Source organism: Callospermophilus lateralis, chromosome 10 (assembly GCF_048772815.1).
Source record: "Callospermophilus lateralis isolate mCalLat2 chromosome 10, mCalLat2.hap1, whole genome shotgun sequence".
NCBI lineage: Eukaryota > Metazoa > Chordata > Mammalia > Rodentia > Sciuridae > Callospermophilus > Callospermophilus lateralis.
The window spans coordinates 56085255-56106586 of record NC_135314.1 but is presented as its reverse complement, the minus strand read 5'-3'; the positions used below and the strand labels follow the sequence as shown (position 1 = coordinate 56106586).

General features: G+C 41.1%; 1 protein-coding gene across 1 annotated transcript in view; it reads left to right on the top strand.

Annotated features, from left to right (window-relative positions):
* The window catches only part of Slc49a4 (solute carrier family 49 member 4), a 119432-nt gene extending 107163 nt beyond the window's left edge, over positions 1-12269 (top strand). Inside the window, exon 9 of the mRNA XM_076867166.2 lies at positions 970-12269. Coding sequence (XP_076723281.1) covers positions 970-1085 — 116 coding nt within the window. The 3' untranslated portion in view covers positions 1086-12269. The remainder of the gene's footprint in view (positions 1-969) is intronic.
* Positions 12270-21332: the final 9063 nt, after the last annotated feature.

Here is a 21332-nt window from a genome sequence, read left to right as displayed (position 1 = left end):
TCCTAAGAGCATTTTTGAGGAAGCAGATCCTTGATACCATTAAGTCGGGTAATGGTAGAATTGCCTGTTTAAATAACTTCTGTAGGTTTTCCAATAATTGACATCATACATAATAACCATTCTAGTAGAAGGGACAACTAGAAAGAAATAAACCAAAATGCTAACAGTGGTCTCTCTAGGGGGAGAACTATGATTGATCTTTTCTTTTTTGAGTTTTTATGTTTCCATATATTTCCTAATCTATTTTTCAGTGATTAATACTTAATATTTCTGCAGAGAAATACATATAGGAATACATGAAAATGAACAGGGGAAACATATTTCTTTTTCTTTTTGGTTACTTGCAAAGGTTCATATACATGTGTATTTCTATACATATTTCTATATGCATTTCTCTGCAGAAACTCCCAAAATATAAAAGTGTTATCCTGAAATTCAGGTGATTTTCCTATTTGTCTTTTTAATTCAGACATTTCTAAACAAGGACAAGAGTGATGGTGATAGGGGGTACTTAAAAAACAATTAACAGGGCTGGGGTTGTGGCTCAGTGGTAGAGCACTCGCCTAGCATGTGTGAGGCACTGGGTTCAATTCTCAGCACCACATATAAATAAATAAAATAAAGTTCATTAACAACTAAAACTATTTTAAAAAATTAACAAACTAACACTTAAAGGCAATCATTTTTTTCTTTGGAGTGGATTGATTTACAACCCAAGTCAAGATGGACAAATTGATGAAAAGTTATTACCAATATTGATTTAAAATATTCCCCCATGAAAGCCCTATATTACACACATCACTGAGTCTCCAGATCATCATTGTTTATTGAAAGCCAGTTTCTAAGCCTTCCAGGGTACATTTATTATAAGTGTGTGCTTTTGAATGCATAGCAGATTCCTACCACCATGTAGGTGGTGATCTGCTAGTGCTACATGAATGCTTAAAACTGCACATTTTTGTCTTACAGAGTTGTCTTGGTTCAACTGGTGCCTTCCCGGGTCGTGTTTGCTCAGTCTCCTCCTCATTCTGTGCTTCAGGGAATCCTATGACAGACTTTATCTTGATGTGGTTGTCTCAGTTTAATAGCACAGACTCGAGGGAGTTTGAATGGAGACTGCAAATCAATACTGCACACTGCAGATTTGCTTGGAATTGCACATCTAACAGGAAAAAAGGAGAAGAAAGAAACTTCATTCAGAGGTTTTGTTAGTTACAGATTATTGCATTAATTTAACTACTACTAGGTAATAATAATGTGGGACTTGAGTGGTAATAGGGGATTTTAAAACTCTACAAGTGGCATACCTGTGCCCAATTCTGGGGTTGGAAGAGTGACGTCTTACACATTCAGCACTACCTAAGGAATTCCCTCTGTGTTTTGTGCCAGTGCTAAACTACTGATAAACTGTAATTATGAAAAGAAAAGAAGGCATCTATCACATGAAGATAACGCCTCCTGAGGTCACATGACAGAATAGGAAGAAATGCCACTAACTTCTAAAGAAGTTTAAGCCCTGTATCAGATTTTAATGACAAAATAGCCAACAGTATATCGATAATAGAAATTAGCCACGTGTACACTACATGTTTTTTCTAATAAAGCCATTTCTTATATGACTCCTCATTTTTAATCAGGTCAGAAGCCTTTGGCCATCCGTATCATGGGGATCAAGTGCTTTCCAGGGACTTCAAAGCACAAGCACTCTGTCTCCATCTCAACTCATCCTTGTTTCTCTGAGTACAGTTTCATCTGCGAGGCCCTTGAACATCTACAGTAAGGGTGACTAACTGCTTGGTAGGGTTGCAGTAGCTATTGTATGAAGAGTGTGGTTCCGTTATGGCTGAGCACTTTGTTAAAAGCAAAATGACCAACCACACAGAGCATGTGTGTCTTCAACCTACATGTGGCGGCATAAGCAGTAAAGTTCAGCGCCAACTGTTATTTAACCAGGATTAGATTTTATTAAATGACCCTGAAAAGAACAATTTCTAACATCAAAATTTTCCAGTCTGTTGAGTGATTTCTGAATCACACCCTTGTGTTTCAGTTCAGGTTGTAAATATTCAATTCTGTATGAAGTCAGTATATTTGAGAGGGCAGCATTTTGCCAGTACCTATTTTTTTTCTATGAATGGTAGATTTTTTTTTTTAAATAGCAGTAACTCATTGGACAGCTCTCAGACATGATTTCACTATGACATAAAATCCGCTGTGGTGGTAGCATGCTAACTCAAATGTTTAACATTTACACGATTCCCCTCACACAGAAAAAACAAACACTTCCCCCAAAGTCAAGAATAACACTACCTTTATTACTCTCTGCTTCCTCCAGCTCCCTTCTTTCCCCTCACTTGAAATTGTCACACCATTTTCAGCTAAGTGTGTATTGTACTTGTCTTTCTGGAAAGTGTAAACCAGTCCCGTGTCAGTAGGGTGGGGAAGCGTGGTTAAGGAAGCTGGCAGCCCTCACTCCTGCTTGTCAGGGCATGTGTGCATACCATCACACTCCACAAGCACCTCAAATGCTTCGCCCTGCCCTCTTAGCAAGCTCAAGACTATGCATTAACTCACCTCAGGCCTGGAGGAGGATTCTAGGACTGCCTGGTGTCTTCCAAGACTCTGATTGTGAAAGTAGGAAAATAAGAAAACCCTCGAAATGAACATCCTTCATTCACCTTTGACTCATTTCCCTTTTTTAAAAAAAATTTTATAACCTTTATTTGATTTTTATGTGGTGCCGAGGATCAAACCTGGTGCTTTACCATGCTAGGTGAGCGCTCTATCACTGAGCTACAACCCCAGCCCTGAATCATCTCCCTTTCTAACCACCTGCTCACTTAGCATCAAGAACCAAAGGAACTTGGGAAAGAGAAGAAATCCTGTGAAAGCTAGTCTTGGTTCCAATTGACTCTCTTATCCTTCTTAAATAAAAATGAAATAAAGTGAAGTTAGAATTCTTGAAGATGATTGAAAGTCGGCATTAAGGATATTAGTAGGCCATGACCCGGATGCTAAATAACCACCACCCCTTTCCATTTAGAAAGCAGGAAAGAAGCATGGAGTATGGGGTTTAGTCACACTATTGTGTTTAAGGACTATGCTATATCAAATCCTGTATAATGAGACTTCTGACAAAACATTTTAATTAATAGTTCATTCTACTTTTAGCAAAGTACAGAATACCACATACAAAATGATACATACCTCAGTAACTGATTAGCTGGAAGACATCCCAAGTGGCCAGTGATTAACAGTTCTTGCTTTGGACCAGGCACTGACTGTTCTTTGGCCTAGGTGCAGGGAGCCGAGTCTGCCGGTCCCCTCCAGGTCGGCTTACCCCTCCAGTTGATCATTGTTCTAATCACAAACTGCAGCTGTTTTAAATGATCAAAATTTCATCTGCCAGGCCTGATAGGAAGAAAACCAAAGGCTTGTGTGTAGGGAGAGGACCATATGTTATTTATCTGAACATTGCAAATCATATTTTTTTGGTTTTTATTCCTAGTCTGCATCAAAATAGACTAGCTATTATCTTTGTACTTTTTGAACATACATTGTAGAACCCAAAAGAAGTCTTTTAACTCGAAGAAATCTTAACCCTCCACTAATCCAAGCCCTCATTTTAGAATTTACAGAAATGATCCTAGAAAGATAAAGTATCTTGCCAAAGTATTAGTTACAGTTATCCCCCAATATCCATGGAAGATTGGTTCCAGGACAACCCCCCATACACAGATATCAAAATCCTCAGAGATCAAAATCCTTTGTATAAAATGTATTAGTACTTGCAGATAACTGATTTAAATCCTCCCCTATACTTTAAATCATCTACCTACACAATGTAAACACCATGTAAATAGTTGTTACACTGTGTTGTTATTAAGGAATAATAACTTTATCTGTTTTTAGTACAGTACAATTTTTTTTCAAAAATGTTTTATCTTTGGTGGGTTAAATCCACAGATAGAGAAACTGTGGAGAGGAAGTACCCCGTGTAATAGAAAGGAAGAACTAAGACCCACATTTTTATTCCCAAAATAGTTTCTCTTCCTTACCTCACAAATTGGAAGGTTAATTTAGACCATTTCATGGGTTCATGAATATTCTTCTGTGTTCAAAATTGATGGGGCTTATGAATGAATTGTCATTATCGAGTACGAAAAGTTCAGGAACTAAATTGAGGTGATCACTGATTTACAAGTGAGATTATAAGTAAAATTTATAAATAAATCATTATTCTGTAGGTGCTCTAACATCTCTTAAGTCTTAACTTGCAGTGACATTGTATGAAAGATTCTGATGAATAATTCAGTCCTCATAAACCCAGCTAACAGCATTATTAATTGGTAAGGACATGTTATAGTATAAGTTCCCTGTGGCTTATCAATTAATACTTCACAGTTTATGGGAAGAAGCAGTTTTTAATATGATCCATGGTAGAGGTAAAGCAATAAGATAATTACACAAGTGCATTTCACTGGAAGATGGAGCTATTAAAACAACAAGAGGGAATCAAGTGCACATGTAATTTTGTATATTTAAACATATGGCCTCAGGGCCAGGTTTTATCATGGATCATATATTCATGTTTAATTATTGAGAATGTTTACAGCTTGTTTTTATGAAGCTTCTCTAATGAAGGATCCAAGCTAAGGGATTTTAAGTTGAAAAGATTAAATCCCCATCTACTTATCTTTTAATTAGTTTTTTTTAACTCTTATTTGTACTAAAATCCAGGCATTTGTCTTGCAATCTGCCTGAACACAAGCTTCATTTTAAACTCAAGATCGAATAAAAATGTATAGCAAATTTGTTTTCAATTTAGGTTAAGAATCACATTAATTTTGTCCCTGAAATAATAAGTACAGGAATTACTATGATCATACCATATCACCAGGCAAGTACAGAAGCTGTGATATGGGGAACTCCCCAACTCTAGACCTGCATTCTTTCCCATAGTAAGAGCACTTACCTCGCACACACAAGGCCCCGGGATAGATCCCCTATACTGCGAAAAGAAAGACATGAAGAAAACAATATAATGTCACCTTAGAGAAACAGATTACTTGATCAGACTTATAAATACAGAAAAGAGTACAATTCCACATTAATTTGGAATTATTGAATAGAAGGGGATAAGACAAAGTTTATTTCTATTACCATCAAGCAGTTTTGCTAGTCCGTAAGAAAAGATAAGCACTGGGGCTGGGGATGTGGCTCAAGCAGTAGCTCGCTCGCCTGGCATGCGCGGGGCGCTGGGTTCAATCCTCAGCACCATATACAAACAAAGATGTTGTGTCCGCCAAAAACTAAATAATAAGTATTAAAAAATTCTCTCTCTCTCTCTCTTAAAAAAAAAAAAAAAAAAAAAGATAAGCACTACTCAGGGGAAAGGGTGAGACCATCCTAGAAGAGTGGAAGTTCACTTGGGGTGCTGCTTTAAGAGCAGGCCTGGGGCCCTGTGCTCAGCAGAGGCCAGTGTCTGCTCACCCACCTCTCAGCTGTCCCGAGCTCCCATTCTTGCTCAGAGTCCTCCTTGTTCCACTGGAGCCTCAGACTTAGGAGAGGCTCTAGGAATGAAAACCAGGCTGTGAGGAGACCCTCCAGGCGTCACCTCTGGCCCGGAGCTGGGAGTGAGGGAGGCTGGGAGCAGAGAGGACAATTACATGTTTCTCAGTCTCTCCAGTTTAAGCTCTTTCTTGGTCAGAACTGAAACAACAGCAGCCTCTTCTCACCATACAGTTTTCTGAGGTACCTCAGTTTCCAGAACTTGTGTGAATCTGAATTCAACTTTGGCCCAGAATTCTGTCTTCCTTACCCTGATGTTCTAGCACAGACCTTCACCCCCAACCCTCCCCAGACTCCTGCGGAAAGCAAGGCCACACATCTGGGCTTCTCTCCCCTGAACAGGACACTGGCATAAGCAAAACCTAAGTGAATCCAGGGAAAAGATTAAACAGTTCTCACAGCTAAGTCTTGTAAATTAGAATATTTCCCTGAAATGGGAATTGCAAAGGTCTTGGACAGTGTGTAGTTATTATTTATTGCATTTTTTAAAAGATGAGCTAATTGCTTTATGTGCCTTAGAACCTGGTAGACCTCAAACAATAGCCTTCCATCTCTGCCCTCTCTCTAAAAGAGCAGAAGTTATCTCGGCCCTAGCTGTTCTGTTCATTGAACAAGATTTAACTTAAAAAATTTAAAACCTAGCTAAAAAATGAAAGAAAGCATGAAATTGATTTTTAGCAACTTTGATAAAATACTAAGACACATCAAATCATTTTAGCTCTAAATGTGTTGGACTTAGTGCACTGTAAGTCTCAGAACCCTGAAGGGGTTGCCAGAAAATCTACCCAAACATTGCAGCACTCTTAGGATGCCCTGCAAGCTCTCCTAATTTATAAAGGATATCTCACAGTCTTTAACAAATTGGCAAGGCTAACTTATAAATACTTCATGTTCACCCTAATGTTAGAAAATTATTTTAAATTAGTAGAGTATTTAATTTAGGCTTATCTAATTTATATTAGCTTTCTTCTTATTTACTTACCAGGAATATAGAATGAAAGAAATGATCTAATCCAACCAGCATGTTTTATAAAAGGATAGACAGAGAGCCTTTTATGTTAAATGATACAGCTGGGTTTTAGCAGAGCCCCCAACTCCTAGACCAACATTCTTTCCATAAATGATCAATGTATTAGCCAGAATTAATCCTTTTAATTTTCTCTCACATCTTTTCAAGTTTTTTAAATTACGCAAGGCATGCATGAATGTATAACAACTATGAAATAGCCAAGACAGGAACAGAGAGCAAAGTCCACCTCTACATAAGCACGTGCTGTCTCACTGGTTCTTCTCTCTAGACAGTCATCATGAATTCTCCTAGAGGACATTTTAAATAAAGTCATTTAGGGAACTATTTCTTGGACCATGCCAGCATAAACTTTATGGGCAGAAGCAGGAGTTTCTGAGACCCCTCCAGATGACTCTCAAGGAGAGCAGTAGTTAATATAGACACTTCACACACCTGGCTCTGTACCATCAAGTTCTATCATACGCTGAAGTTTAAAAGTGAATTCCAGTATGCATTATCCTGTTTTCTTATACAATACACACTTCTGTATTTGTATTGGAAATATCGTTTCTATTCTTATACCTTCAAGTAAAGTTCTTGTGCTGTGAGAGAGAGAAAAAAAAAAGCAAAGCATGACCCTCCCCAGAATCCAAATAGAGTTTCTTGACAGGGTTTTCTTGACTCTTGCAATATTGTAGAGAACAGAAGGTTGAGAGAATAAGTTTGTGTCTTGTCATATATTTTTAAATAGAGATTCTGGTAATTCTTAATATTTTTGTGGCCACCCTACTTTTGAAGCAATCTGCAGAACTGATGAAAGATAGCAGAACAATAATTTAGCTTCATTTGGTCACTTCTTTCTTTCCTGTTCTTTTGCCCATCCAGCTTTCTCCTTTCTGGTCATTTCTCTCTATTTCTGAATATGCTTGGAAGCGAGCTGTGTGAACTAGGTTATCTGAGTTACCAACAGCAGGGAAGAGAGCTGGCCCCACAATTTCCTCATGGACTAAACTAGAGAGGGCACAAAGAGTGAGCACTGGCCTAGGAGCCCGAGGGCCTGGCTCTTATCCCAGGCCTGGTGAAGTCATTTCTCACTTATGAACATCTCTAAAATAAGGGGAGAATAGAATAATGAGGTTCCCCTAGGTTTCTTCCAGTTTAGAAATTCCAGTCCATGCTTATTTCAGTGTTAGAAAATGACCAAAGCACCTGCAGTCTGTAAGACTAAAGAGCTTCCCAGTGCTTTCATGTTCCATTTGTGCAGCAGCCCCCCGCCCCGCATCACATGAACACATGAAATATTATGCTGCATACTTTTCAACAAGAAAAAAATGTCTTTTTCAGTGTCTGTGGTAGGAGATAAGCTTCAGGTGCTGTTTATTTTCCCGTAGGACTTTATATATGAAATGCAGGATTTATTAAATTTATCAAGTGCAATAAGAGAAAAGCTGTCATCTGATGTTGAAAACATTCTGGGAGCCAGGTGGGAGTACTGCATTTGCTCACCAGAGTCAGACACCTATCCTGTAGTCTGATTTGATTCATTGTGAGGTGGCCTGGATTTGCAACTGTAGAAATCAAGCCATCAGGTCAGAGAGCAAGACTGATTCTTGAACTTATTATCTAGAGTTATGGTACCAAACAACTGTGAGATGCAACAATGTCGTCTCTACACGGCCAGATTCTTCCAGCAGAGCTATGCAAACACCTTCCTGGGTGAGGGCAGAGGAGCAAGCACGTTAAGATGTGATCTACCTGCAGGTGTAGTACATGCAGCTTCACTGCAACTCTAACACAGAGCAATGAACCCAAAGAAGACCACCTGGGAAGTAGGAGGTCTGGCCTTTGTCCTGGTTAAGTGGACTATTCTCTGTGGACTTGTGTGCCTCTCTCAGGGTCAGAGTGGATTCTCCTTTGGGCTAAAGAGTTTTATAGTTCTGTGATCTATATCTGTTAGTCGCACACAGCTGAAAGCAGAAAACCATGTGAATTCGATACTTTTCTACTAGTTCTCCCAGTTTAGACATTATCTTTTCAAACAAACTAGGAACTTCTACAAACCCCTATTCCTTGTGGGCTAGGAAGGTATGGAAACTCCTTGAGACTGTTATTCTATCCATTTTCTGCTGCCTGTCTAGTTGGGGGAAAGGTGACTATCTTGAACCAGATGCTGATTCCCTTTCCTACTCAGTCATACTTTATCAATATTCCTTTACCAATTTTTGTTATCTAGATTCTGAAAATTTTTTTGACTTTTAATTTTCTTACACAAACTGTACCTTTCATCTTAAAGCAGAATATGATCCTTTTCCTTCTGCTTTATAATTTGAACATAACAACATTATAGAATAAAATCAGGCATGGATTTCATCATAGCCAATATCAAATACTGGGTGAAGCAGATCATATAAAGATTTTTAAAAGAAGAAGGAAAAGAAGCAGGATGGAGAAATCTGTATCCAGTAATTCAATCAATATACTTTGGGCTCCTGCTCTATGCTGGCCACTGGGCTAGACACTGAGGATGAAGATACAAATAAGAGGTCACCTTGGCCCTCAGATTTGCACTCCATTGAGCCTATTCATAAAAATATAACTAAAAGCCAGCAATCACCCCAAAAGGGCTGTTGGAATCTTTTGTAACTCATATCTATGCTGTCTTAGTTTCTGTATGTGGAGTCTTACTCTCTTGAGAGAATATATTCTAAATCCTGTTTTCATGAGCCATTAAAAATTTGTGCTAGGCCAGATGTGGTGGTGCACACCTGTAATCTCAGCAGCTTGGGAGGCTGGACAGAAGGATCATGAGTTCAAAGGCAGCCTCAGTAACAGCAAGGCACTAAGCAACTCAGTGAGACTCTGTCTCTAAATAAAATACAAAATAGGGCTGGGGATGTGGCTCAGTGGTTGAGTACCCCTGAGTTAAATCCCCAGTACAAAAAAAAAAAAAAAAGAGAGAGAGAGAGAAACATATTTCATGCTTATCCCTAATCAGTGTACACTTATGTGTGGCCTTCATTGAGTAAAAAATAACCGTGGACAAACTTTGAAGGGAAAGGCAGAAAAATCTGTTTTGATGGCTTGAAAGTAAGTGGAAAGGTTTTTAGGGAAAACCAACAAACTTTCAACGATTTCAGACCTGCCAGTATTCATTCAGGCCTGAGATTAGGCCAGAAGAAGAGCCTAGCAAGGGAGAGGTTGGAACCATGTAAGGAGATCCATGAGACCACAGGAGATGAGTTATTGAACTATAAACCCGCCCTGAGGACTGGGGGTGTCACTCAGTGGTAGAACAAGTACTTAGCATACACAGGCCCTGAGTTCAATTCCCAGCACCACCAAAAATAAAATAGCCCTGTAGACCTGTTTGTTAATACAACTGCCAAACTGAGGTAGAAGAGGAGGTTTGGAGGTATGGAGTTGTGGTAGAAGCAGGTTCTGGAAAGCAGAGCCAGAAATCAGCTCATTCACACTGAGTCATCTGGCCTGGCCTCCTGCCTCCAAGCTCATCCTGCCTGCAGCGTGTCTGGCCAACTGTTTTTTTCAACTCTCAAGGGATGGAGATGCTTCAACCTCCAGGTCATCTGTTCCAGAGCCATTCCTTTTTGCCCTTAGAAGTAGTTGCTTTCTAAGAATGGCAGTGGGAGGGAGGGGTCCCGAAAGAGTGGCAGAGGGGAGACAAGACAAACAGAACAAATCAGTATAAAGAACCCTCCAAAGGAAGAGTGGGGAACAGCCTCCACATTTCACACTTCCTTCCCTCACTTAAATGTGAGCAGCTGGCTCCAAGAATGTGGGGATTCCAGAAGGTAAAACCAGCCATCTGGGAACCCTGTTCTCCCAGATGCCCTGACTGGCACAGGGGAAGGTCCTATTCTGCTCTGCGAAAGCAGCATGGATCTAGACATCCACCGCTGCCCAAGGGAAGCTGTATTTTGTTCAAGATCTGTAACTTTCACAAATCTCCCTCCAAAGCAATGTTCTGTAAATGAAGGCATGCCTTCCATATCGCTTGGTTGTCTTCCATGCACTCTGCCAGAGGAACTACTTTGCATAGCAGTTCTCAGATGCAAAGTCATCTTGGCTAGTCCAAGGGGATTCGATGCAAGTAAAGTTACCATCTCTTCCTCCATTCAGACCTTTCCGTCTGCCTCCACCCTCTCAGTCACACGCCCAGAAATGAGTCAAAAAGCCTGTCCAGCCAAAATCACTGTCCAAAAGCCCAAGTGCTCTGTTGTTCTCCCTCTATTTTCAAGTTGAGAAGTACTTGGCCTAGTCTTCTTATGCCATTTGTCATCTGGCTTTCAAGGTCTGCACTACGTCACAGAGCAGAAAGGTAGGCAGGGCCAGCCTATAGGTGGAGGAAGAGGAAGCAGCTGCAGGGAACTGGAGACTGTCCAGCAGCCACTACCCCCAACCATGCCTAACTGGCTCCACCTTCCCCATCCCCGGCCTTGGCCTTCTTGACGCCTAGAATCTCATTCCAGTTCACTCCTCCCCAAACCTCTTCTGCCAGGCCCAGGCTGTGCTGAAGCCCTTATCTCCTTTTCAGTTTGGAAGAATAGAGTCCTTTCCTTTGGGGATCTGGGTCAGTCCTGGAAATGACTTTCAGCTGAGATTGCAGCAGAGGAACTTCTGATTGCCACTATGAAATAGTACTCCAGTAGGCTGCCATGGACCCCCTGCCTCTGGAGATCAAAGCAAGAGAAAGGGTCAGGACTGTCCCAGAGGATGGGGCTCATCTCTTGAGATGCCTCCCAGCTCCAGGACCTGATTTTTAAATGGCAACACCAAGATGCAGATAAAGGTTATATGCAGGCTCCTTGGAGGCAGGGGCTCCCCCTCCTGTGACATCCCATGTGCCTGGGCAAACTTTCTGCACCCTGCAGAGATGGTGCAGCATATAAGGGTGCGTGGAGGGAGTTCAAATCCTGTCCATGTGGAAACTAGATGCTGGGGACCAGTGGGCACCGGCTCTGCCACCTGGTAGATCTATTCAGGAGGGTAGGCCAGAGTGTGGATGTGTGATGAGTCCCTCACCCCCAACTGCAGCACATTACAACCTATGAAGTGTCCTGTGTGTTTTTAAATAATTCTTACCATGTAAAGATTGTATTACATTTTAATATTTTTTTTTTTGCATTTTACTTTTGTAATATTGGGGTTTTATAGATTTTTATTTTATGGCCAACTATACTTTTGTAAGGAAATGTTGAAGTCTTGAGTATTTTTATCCTTTTAGAAAACTATGGTTAATGTCAACTGTAAGCACTGATAAATATTATTCATGTGCAATTTTTCTTCCTTTCACTCGGGACTTTTTAAGAAACTGTGTTTTGGCATAGTGTTTTATTTAAAATGCTGCTTCGTTTTACACATTGTGAATACTGAAGATTCTGAAAAATAAAGATGCATTTAAAATCTCTGTGCTGTTACATTGTGGAAATGGTAATGTGCATTGCTTTGCCAAAGTGGTAATTAAATGTTTAATGGTTTAGAACTCCTAGTTCAGAATAGGGGTTCTAGTCATCACTCACAGTGCAGGGCTTCCAGACAAGCCTCCGTTTCCTTGGAAAATGCACTTGGGAATGGTGATCTCCTGCTCAGCTAGGAAATATGGTTATGTTGACAAGATGGTTGTCATGCTTGTGGCTCTGCAATAAATGTGTACTGAAAGCACTTGTGATAACGTGGTCCGCATTTTGTTTTTAATCAAACTCCAAATGGCAAGAGAAGTGGAGCCAACGCTCCCTGAGCATTCAGGCAGCAAGATATGGTGGGAAAAATAGGAGCTTGGAAGCAGAGGACTGGGCCAAGTCCTGCTCCTTCAGTGACAAGCCCTGAGACTTAGAATTCCTTCATTGCTTGGTCATAACCATTTCCTCATCTACTAAAAAGAAAATGTGTGTGTGTGTGTGTGTGTGTGTGTGTGTGTGTGTGTATGTATCTAATTATAATTACTGAGAAATTGGATAATTATATTTACCTCACTTGTGTGAGAGTTGTCAGAATCAAAATGGCATCACTTCTGTCAAGGTCCTTGAGAAATGGAGCAGGGAAGTCCAGGAAGGAAGATTCTCACACACAATTGCCTGATAACAAGAATGACCACAAAAGACTCTGCCAAGGGGGTTGGAGATACAGCTCAGTGGCAGGACATTTATCTAGCATGCATGAGGCCCTGGGTTCCACCCTAGCACCACAAAAAAAAAAAAAAGAAGACGAAAGAAAGAAAAAACCTACAACAAAACCACAACCTTGCATAAAGGCCTCTGCAAAGATGTCTTTCCAGTAACTGTTCCACCTTGGACAGGCACCACTGCTGTTATTAATCTCATAGCTAAGGATGATTGTTTCATAAGAACCTGTAATCTGTAATCCACCTCAGTTTGCCTTTAAAAACATACTCTTACCTCAACCTTCTTGAATAAACTATAGTTTTTCCTATGACACACATATTCCATTGCAATGTTCACTCCGGAATAAATTCATTCTCTTTGCAGAATCTTGGTTTGTATTGAGGTGAGGGCACATGGATGGTGTGATGATGGAATAACGTAATGAACATAAAGCACCTGGAAAGTGAGCTGCTCAATCGATATTATTTGCCTTCTTCCCTTCTGTCCCTTCCTTGTATCCCTCTCAGAGTCCTCTGCGTCTATTCCATGAATGCTGGTGGGTAAACACACAGTGTGTCTTTTCCTCTGCCATGTAGGGAGCAGAATTCTCACCCCAATTTTTGAAATATTTTTTCTATTATGAAATAATATCTCAGTGAGACCCTGTCTCTCAATAAAATATAAATAGGACTGGGGATGTGGCTCAGTGGTCAAGTGCCCCAAGTTGGATTCCCCAGTACCCCCCAAAAAAGTAATACGAATAATATACTGAAGACTTTTAGCTACAGAAAAGTGTAAAGTTTTCTTCTCGCTGTATATTTTAAAATATAGTATGGTTCATACTGTACTTTTATATCCTTAACATGACATCCTGAACATTTTCCCATGACAAGGGAAAATTTTGTAATTTAAAATATTACATTCGATTGTTGGACGTAAGTTGTCCCTGAGGAGATGTATTCTGGGAAATACATAGTTGTATATTTATCCTTGTCCTAGTTCCTAATTATTTTCTTAGAGTGAGAATTACTTAGAAATTCTCTCTACTAAGAGAATTACTGATGATTTTCTACCTGGAAGGAGAATCACTTAATTCAGATGTGAAGACTTTCGGCTCCTGATACGTATCCCGGGGTTACTCTTCCTCCAGTCCCATTAGGCTCCCCCAGCAAACAACTTGGCCCCCAGTCAGGGATCTGCTCAGGTGGGAAAGGTGAAGTCACACTGCCTCCTCACCCTTCCTGTTCTTTCCTCCACTTCTCATAAACTGCACACCTGAATATGTATCGGCCATGATTCATCCTTTTCTCTCTTATATAAAACTCTGAACCTGCCAGGCTACAGTGGTGCACCCCCATAATTCGTGCTCCTTACAAGGTTGAGGCAGGAAGATCTCAAGTTTGAGGCCAGCTTCAGCAACATAGGGAGACCCTGCCTCAAAACAAAATTTTAAAAAGAGCAGGGGAATTATTTTTCTAGCAAATAAAAAGCAGAAAGGGGGCAAATGCCAGAAGGGTTGGAGGGAAATTCTCAAGTTTGGATAAATGGAGTTGGGGAGGTTCTATAATGGAGACTTATTTTTCACCAGTGGTTTCTGAGCTGTTTCATGCATAATTTAGTGGTTGATTATCATTTGCTCCCCAAAGGAAGGTAGGGCATATTTTGAAATTTTGTCAACCAAGCAAATTTTGCAAAGCCCCAGATCCTATTTTCCATATTTACTTTGACATACCAGTGAGTCAGATTGCAGGAAGAAGCCTTAAACCCCCAGTGCTTAGCTCAGTAACAATGTTGAGAATTTCGGGAGCTTGCTTGGTGCCCGATACTGTTCTAAGCAATTTCTATGCTTTAGCCCTCACAGCAAAACCCCAAGTAGTTTCTATTATTAGCTCCATTTTGCATAAGAGGAGCAAACCGTCCAAGGTCAAATAGCTGGTAAGCCCAGGAGCTAGGATAGAGCCCAGGCTGCAGGCTGCAGAGACCTAGGCCCCCACCACCAACAGCAGGTGCTGGGAACCCTTCCTCAAACACTGGTAGGAGTCTTCCCAAGGGCTGTTATTTGTATTGCCCAGATTTTGAACTACACCCTGTTCAACAATCAATTTGCTCTTCACAAATCCTTGCAAGATGAATGTCACTGTCCCCAATCACACAGCTGAGAAAGAAATGGTGGGACCGGAGTTTGAAAGTCCGGGGTCATCTTTGTGCATCAGGGTACCTCAGTCATGGGAATACTCACGGTTCACAGCCTGAGGGATGTGAGGGCACCGAGAACTGTCCCTAAACCTCATCTGAGGTGCTCACCCTGACAGGAGTTCAGGGCTGTGCTGTTTCCCACTTGTTTCATATTCTCTCTTCCTCGCTTTACCAACCAGACACATCTCTCACACTTCAGCAGTACTACTGAGGGGGGGTCCTGGGATGTGAAAACCTCCTCACTGCCAAAAACAGTAGGAGAAGACATTTAACAAATTTAACAATCCATGTCCACGATGTCTGTCATAACAAGTTATCATGAACCAGGGCACAGCTCCTTATCCACCTCTCCTACGCATTTCTGTAACAGGAGACATGGCACTGTGCATGGGGACTTGGACTCCAGTTGAAGCCTCAGACCTATCATGGAATGGGAGATCAGGCAGGATATCAAGGCTGTTCAATAACCTCACCTCTTCCATTCTCCCAAGGAAGAGTTGTGAAAAAGCCAAGTTAAGAACATCAGTGATTGACAATGAAGGTGACAGGACTATGTCCCTGTGACACTCTGTCAAGGATGCACACCTTATCTAACTATGTTCCAGGCTAGAATAAAGCACGTGATCTTGAACCCATCCTCCCTGCCTCTTCACCATTCCCAGGGGCAAGGACAAGCTTCCAGCAACCTCTCCTTCACCTTGACCTGTTTTCCAGGGGAGGAGACTTGGGTATTGCAAAGAGTGGGAGGTAGGGGGTTCCCTATTTGCTTCTGACAGATGAGAAGTACACCTTCTAGTAAAAGGAACATTGAAAGAGGTAAGGTAGTCTCTTTTGTTTTCTTGGACTTTTCATTCAAATTTCTTTAATCTTTTGTGGAAGTGAGGTATAGTTGACGTACAATTAACCTCACATATTTGAAGAGTGAAGTTTGGACACGTGTACAAGCACCATGAAATCATCACCACCATCCAAGGAGTGAACACATCCATCACCTGCTTTAATGTCCCTCCGTCTCTTCCCTCCTCCTTTCTCCCTGCCCCATCCCTAGGCAGTCATGATGTGCCTCTGCCACTACAGATTTGTTTTAGTTTTCTGGAATTGTACATAAATGGAATCATACAGAATTCTGCTGTTTATTTTTGTCTGGCTTCTTCCACTCAGAGTAAATGCTTTGATATTCCTGCGTGAGGGTGCGTGTATCTGTAGCTCACTCCTTTTTATTGTCGAGTTATATTCCATTTAATGGATGTACCACGACTGGTTTATCTATTCACCTATGCATAGATATTTGCACCATGTGCAGTTTTTCTTTTTCATTCTTACAAATAAAACTGTGATGAACATTTGTGTACCTTCTTTGTGTAGACATATGCTTTCTTTTTTCTTGGGTGAGTACCCTGGGATCCCCAAAAATATGCCATCCCAAAATAGGTTTCTTTGGCGTATTTGAAGGTGGCTATTCTGAGAAACTGCAGACAGGATTAACTCTGAAATGCTGCCTCTTTGTAAAGGAAATTTACATCTGTAAAAGAAATCTACATTCATAAAGTAAATAACCAGAGAATATGTAAACAGGCTTTTCTATCCCATAGGCCCTCTCCTGTCTAAGAAAGGTTTTTGGTGTTGTTTTTTTTTTTTTTGTACCAGGGTTGAACTCAGGGGCACTCACCCACTGAGCGGCATCCCCAGCCCTATTTTATATGTTATTTAGAGACAGGGTCTCCCTGAGTTGCTTAGCCCCTCACTTTGGCTGAGGCTGGCTTTGAACTGCAATCCTCCTGCCTCAGCCTCCCAACCCACGACCCACAGGATTATAGGCGTGGGCCACTGTGCCTGGCTAGGAAAGATCTTTCTATAGGAAAAAGAGATTGGGGTATGACACCTGGCCTGGACAGATGACCACATTTGGCAGCTCTCTGGGAGACTGTCTGCATAACGTGACCACCCTTGCTCTCTATGCACCTGCTCCTCCAGCCTTCCGTGGACTGGTGTACCTCTCTTCTGCTCCCCCAGACCCAAACCCCAATCCCACTGTCCAGCTCAGACAAGCTTCCATTGCCCAGCCCTTCTCTGAATCTCATTCTCTGTGTAGGGCTCCCATGTTTCTTCCTCTTGTTTTTCCTCCTGCTAATCTACCTATTGAGAGCTTATTTCACATAGGAAAATTATCAAAATCTCACAGTGGAAAGAATAAATGTAAAGCTTCCCTATGACACGTAGGAGTGGCTGGCTGATCGTATAATAAGGGCTTGCTTCACTGAGAACTGCCTCGCTCTTTCTCTCTCTTTTTTTGATTTAATTTTTTATTTGTTATTTTTAGAGAGACAAGACAGTAGAGTGGATTTTGACACATCATACATACATGGAGTATGTACCTTTTCATTCTTGTGATTGTACGTGATGCGGAGTTTCACTAGTCATGTAGGCATATATGAATATAGGAAAGGTACGTCCGATTCCTTCTATTGTCTTTCCATTCCCACCCCCTCCCTTCCCCACTCCCCCCTTCCTCCAGTGAGCCTCCCCCACTCTTCTACCCTGTGGCCTATTGTGAGTCAGCATCTGTGTAACGGAGAGAACATTTGGCCTTTGGTTTGGGGGGATTGGCTTATTTTCCTTAGCAGGATAGTCCCCAGATCCACCCATTTACTGGCAAAAGTCATAAAGTCATTCTGTTTTATGGCTGAGTAATACTCCATTGTGTATATACACCACATTTTCTTTATCCATTCATCTGTTGAAGGGCACCTAGGCTGGCTCCATAGTTATTGGGAATTGAGCTGCTATAAACATTGATGTGGCCGCGTCACTGTAGTATGATGATTTTAAGTCCTTTGGGTGTAGACCAAGGAGTGAGATAGCTGGATCAAATGGTGGTTCCATTCCAAGTTTTCTGAGGAATCTCCATTCTGCTTTCCAGAGTGATTGTACTAATTTGCAGTCCCACCAGCAATGTCTGAGTGTGCCTTTCCCTCCACATCCTGGACATATTTATTGTTACTTGTATTCTCATTGTTGCCATTCTGACTGGAATGAGAGGAAATCTCAGTGTAGTTTTGACTAACATTTCTCTAATTGCTATAGAGGGTGAACATTTTTTCATATATTTGTTGATCATTCATATTTCTTCTTCTGTGAAATGTCTGTTGAGTTCCTTTAACCATTTATTGATTGGGTTATTTGGGTTTTTTTTTTGTTGTTGTTGTTGTTTAGTTCTTTGTATATCCTGGAGATTAATGCTCTATCTGAGGTGCAGGTAGCAAAGATTTTTCTCCCATTCTGTAGGTTCTCTTTTCATGCTTTTGATTATTTCCTTTGCTTTGAAGAAGCGTTTTAGTTTGATACCATCCCATATATTGAGGCTTGATTTTACTTCTTGCACTTTGGGAGCCTTGTTGAAGAATTCGGTTCCTAAACCGACGTGACAGAGATCTGGGCGTACTTTTTCTTCTCGTGGGCACAGGGTCTCTAGTCCAATTCCTAGGTCTTTGATCCACTTTGAGTTGAGTTTTGAGATAGGGGTCTAATTTCATTTTGTCACACTATGCTGTTTCTCAAAGTGGTTGTTTCATTTTACCTTGTCACCAGCTGACAGTTGGAGAGTTCCTGGGGTTCTATAGCCTCACCATGCTTGGTATGGTTAGCCTTTTTACTTATATTTTTATTAATAATAATAATTATTAGTATTAATATTGTTGTTGTTGGTGCTGGGATTGAACACAGGGCCTTTGCATACTCCACCACTGAGCCTCACCCCCAGCCTTTTTAACATGAGCCATTTTAAGTGTACAGAAGTGCTGTAAGGTTTTAATTTGCATTTTCCTAATGACTAATGATGTTGACCATCTTTCCATATGTCTATTTGCCATTCATAAATCCTCTCCAGTGAAGGGTCTCTTCACTCTTTTCCCCTCTTTTCTTTTAATTGGGTGGTTTGCTTTCTTATTGGATTTTAGTGGTTCTTTGTGTATCCTAGATTTGCCAATATCTGAAGATTTTCTTGTATTTTTTTCTTCAAAAAGTGTTACCATTTTTATTAAATTCTGTCAAGACTGTTGAATACTATAAATTCATATTCATCTTTAATTTGGGCTCAAGTCTCTCCTTCACTCGTGTGTATGTGTGTGTGTGTGTGTGCGTTTTCTGTGTATGTGTGTTCTGTGTGTATGTGCTCTGTGTGTGATGTGTGTGTGTGTTCTGTGTGTGTGTGTTCTGTGTGTGTGTATGTGCTCTCTGTGTGTGTATGTGCTCTGTGTGTGTGTGCTGTGTGTGTGTGCTCTGTGTGTGTGTTGTATGTGGGGTGTGTGTGTGTGTGTGTGTGGTGCTGGGCACAAGACCCAGGGTCTCACACATGCTGGGCAAATGCTCTGCCACTCAGCTACATCCCAGCCCAAGTCTCTTCATTATCATTGACAACTTCTCTATTTTAAAAAATTTCTAACATCGATTTTAACACAGATCCTCTAGCAGGAAAACACTGTAAACTCTTCTGTAAATGGTTCATTTAACAATTATTAACACATAATTTTGTAAATCCAAAACCTATCTTGTACTAAGGTACTTCCACACTTTTGATTTCCCCTCTCTGTCTTTCTCTGAATTTTCTCATTCTAGCAATAACTCACATTTACTCTAAACCCTTCCTCTCTAACATTTGGCTTTGTGTTTAATAATTGTCAAACTTTGACTATCTCTATAATGTTTGATATAAGTAATAATCATGACATCTCAATGCCAAATAAATTTTTAAACTTAGATCTCACAGAAATTTTTTAAAATTAAAAATACAACTCAAATTTATATTTCAGATGCAGAAAAAATATGATAGGGTAAACAATAAAAGGCTTTCAAGCTTAAAAATACATTACATGAGGGTAAAATTCTGTGGGGGAGGCAGAATGATATGCAAGTTCAAAAAGTAAAAGGAATAATGTAAAATTTCCAATTGTTACGGAACTCATTGCTGTATTTTTTTAGATTCTGTTGGCTGCATTTAAAAGAATAGTTTCATTTTTTAAATGTCGGTATTTACAATATGCCAGAAATTATATCTTTTACAGCTTTTTAAATCATAATGACTCTTTCTACATGTCAACATAAAAATGGTAAGGGTGTAACTAAGTTTTTCAGAGAATGTGTGGTTTAAAAATATGTAATATTGGAGAAAAGATACCTGTTCAACAATGGAGCTGGGAAAACTGGAAATCCATATATAGCAGAATGAAATTGAACCCCTATTTCAGACCCTGCACAAAACTCAACTCAAAGTGGATCAAAGACTTAGGAATTAGACCAGAGACCCTGTGCCAACACTCCATCATGTTGGCTTAGGAACCAACTTCCTTAACAAGACTCCTAAAACACAAGAAGTAAGATCAAGAATCAATAAATGAAATCGTATCAAAAACTAAAAAGCTTCTTCACAGCAGAGGAAACAATCAAGAACGTGGAAAGAGAGCCTACAGAATGGGAGGAAATCTTTACCACATGAACCTCAGATAGAGCATTAATCTCCAGGATATATGAAGAATTCAAGAAACTTAACATCAAAAAAAAAGCAAATAACTCACTCATTAAAGGGCAAAGGAACTGAACAGACAGTTCACAGAAGAAGAAATATGAATGGTCAACATCTCTAGCAATTAGAGAAATGTAAATTGAAACCACACTAAGATTTTTTCTCACTCCAGTCAGAATGGCAATTACCAAGAATACCAGCAACAGTAAATACTGGTGAGGATGCAGGGGGAAAGATACACTCATACACTGCTGGTGGGACTGCAAATTGGTACAACTACTCTGGAAAGCAGTGTGGAGATTCCTGTAAAAAGTAAGAATAGTACCTTTTACATCAAAACAGACAAGACAATGGGAGAGAGAGGGAGGGGGGAGGAAGAGGGAGAAGGAGAGGGAAAAGGGGAGGGGAGGGGAGGGGAGGGGAGGGGGAGGGGAAGGACAGCAGAGCAGGAGGGGGAGGGGAGGAGGAACAGAGGGAGGAGAAGAAGAGGGAAAAGGGGAGGGGAGGGGGAGCAGAGGGGGAGGGGGAGGGGGCAGAGGGGGAGGGGAAGGGGAGGAGAGAGAGGGAGGAGAAGGAGAGTGAAAAGGGGAGGGGAGGGGGGAAGGGGGCAGAGGGGGAGGGGAAGGGGAGGAGAGAGAGAGAGGGAGGAGGAGAAGGAGAGGGAAAAGGGGAGGGGAGGGGGAGGGGAAGGGGGCAGAGGGGGAGGGGAAGGGGAGGAGAGAGAGGGAGAAGGAGAAGGAGAGGGAAAAGGGGAGGGGAGAGGAGGGGAAGGGGGCAGAGGGGGAGGGGAAGGGGAGGAGAGAGAGAGAGGGAGAAGGAGAAGGAGAGGGAAAAGGGGAGGGGGGGGAGGGGAAGGGGGCAGAGGGGGAGGGGAAGGGGAGGAGAGAGAGAGGGAGAAGGAGAAGGAGAGGGAAAAGGG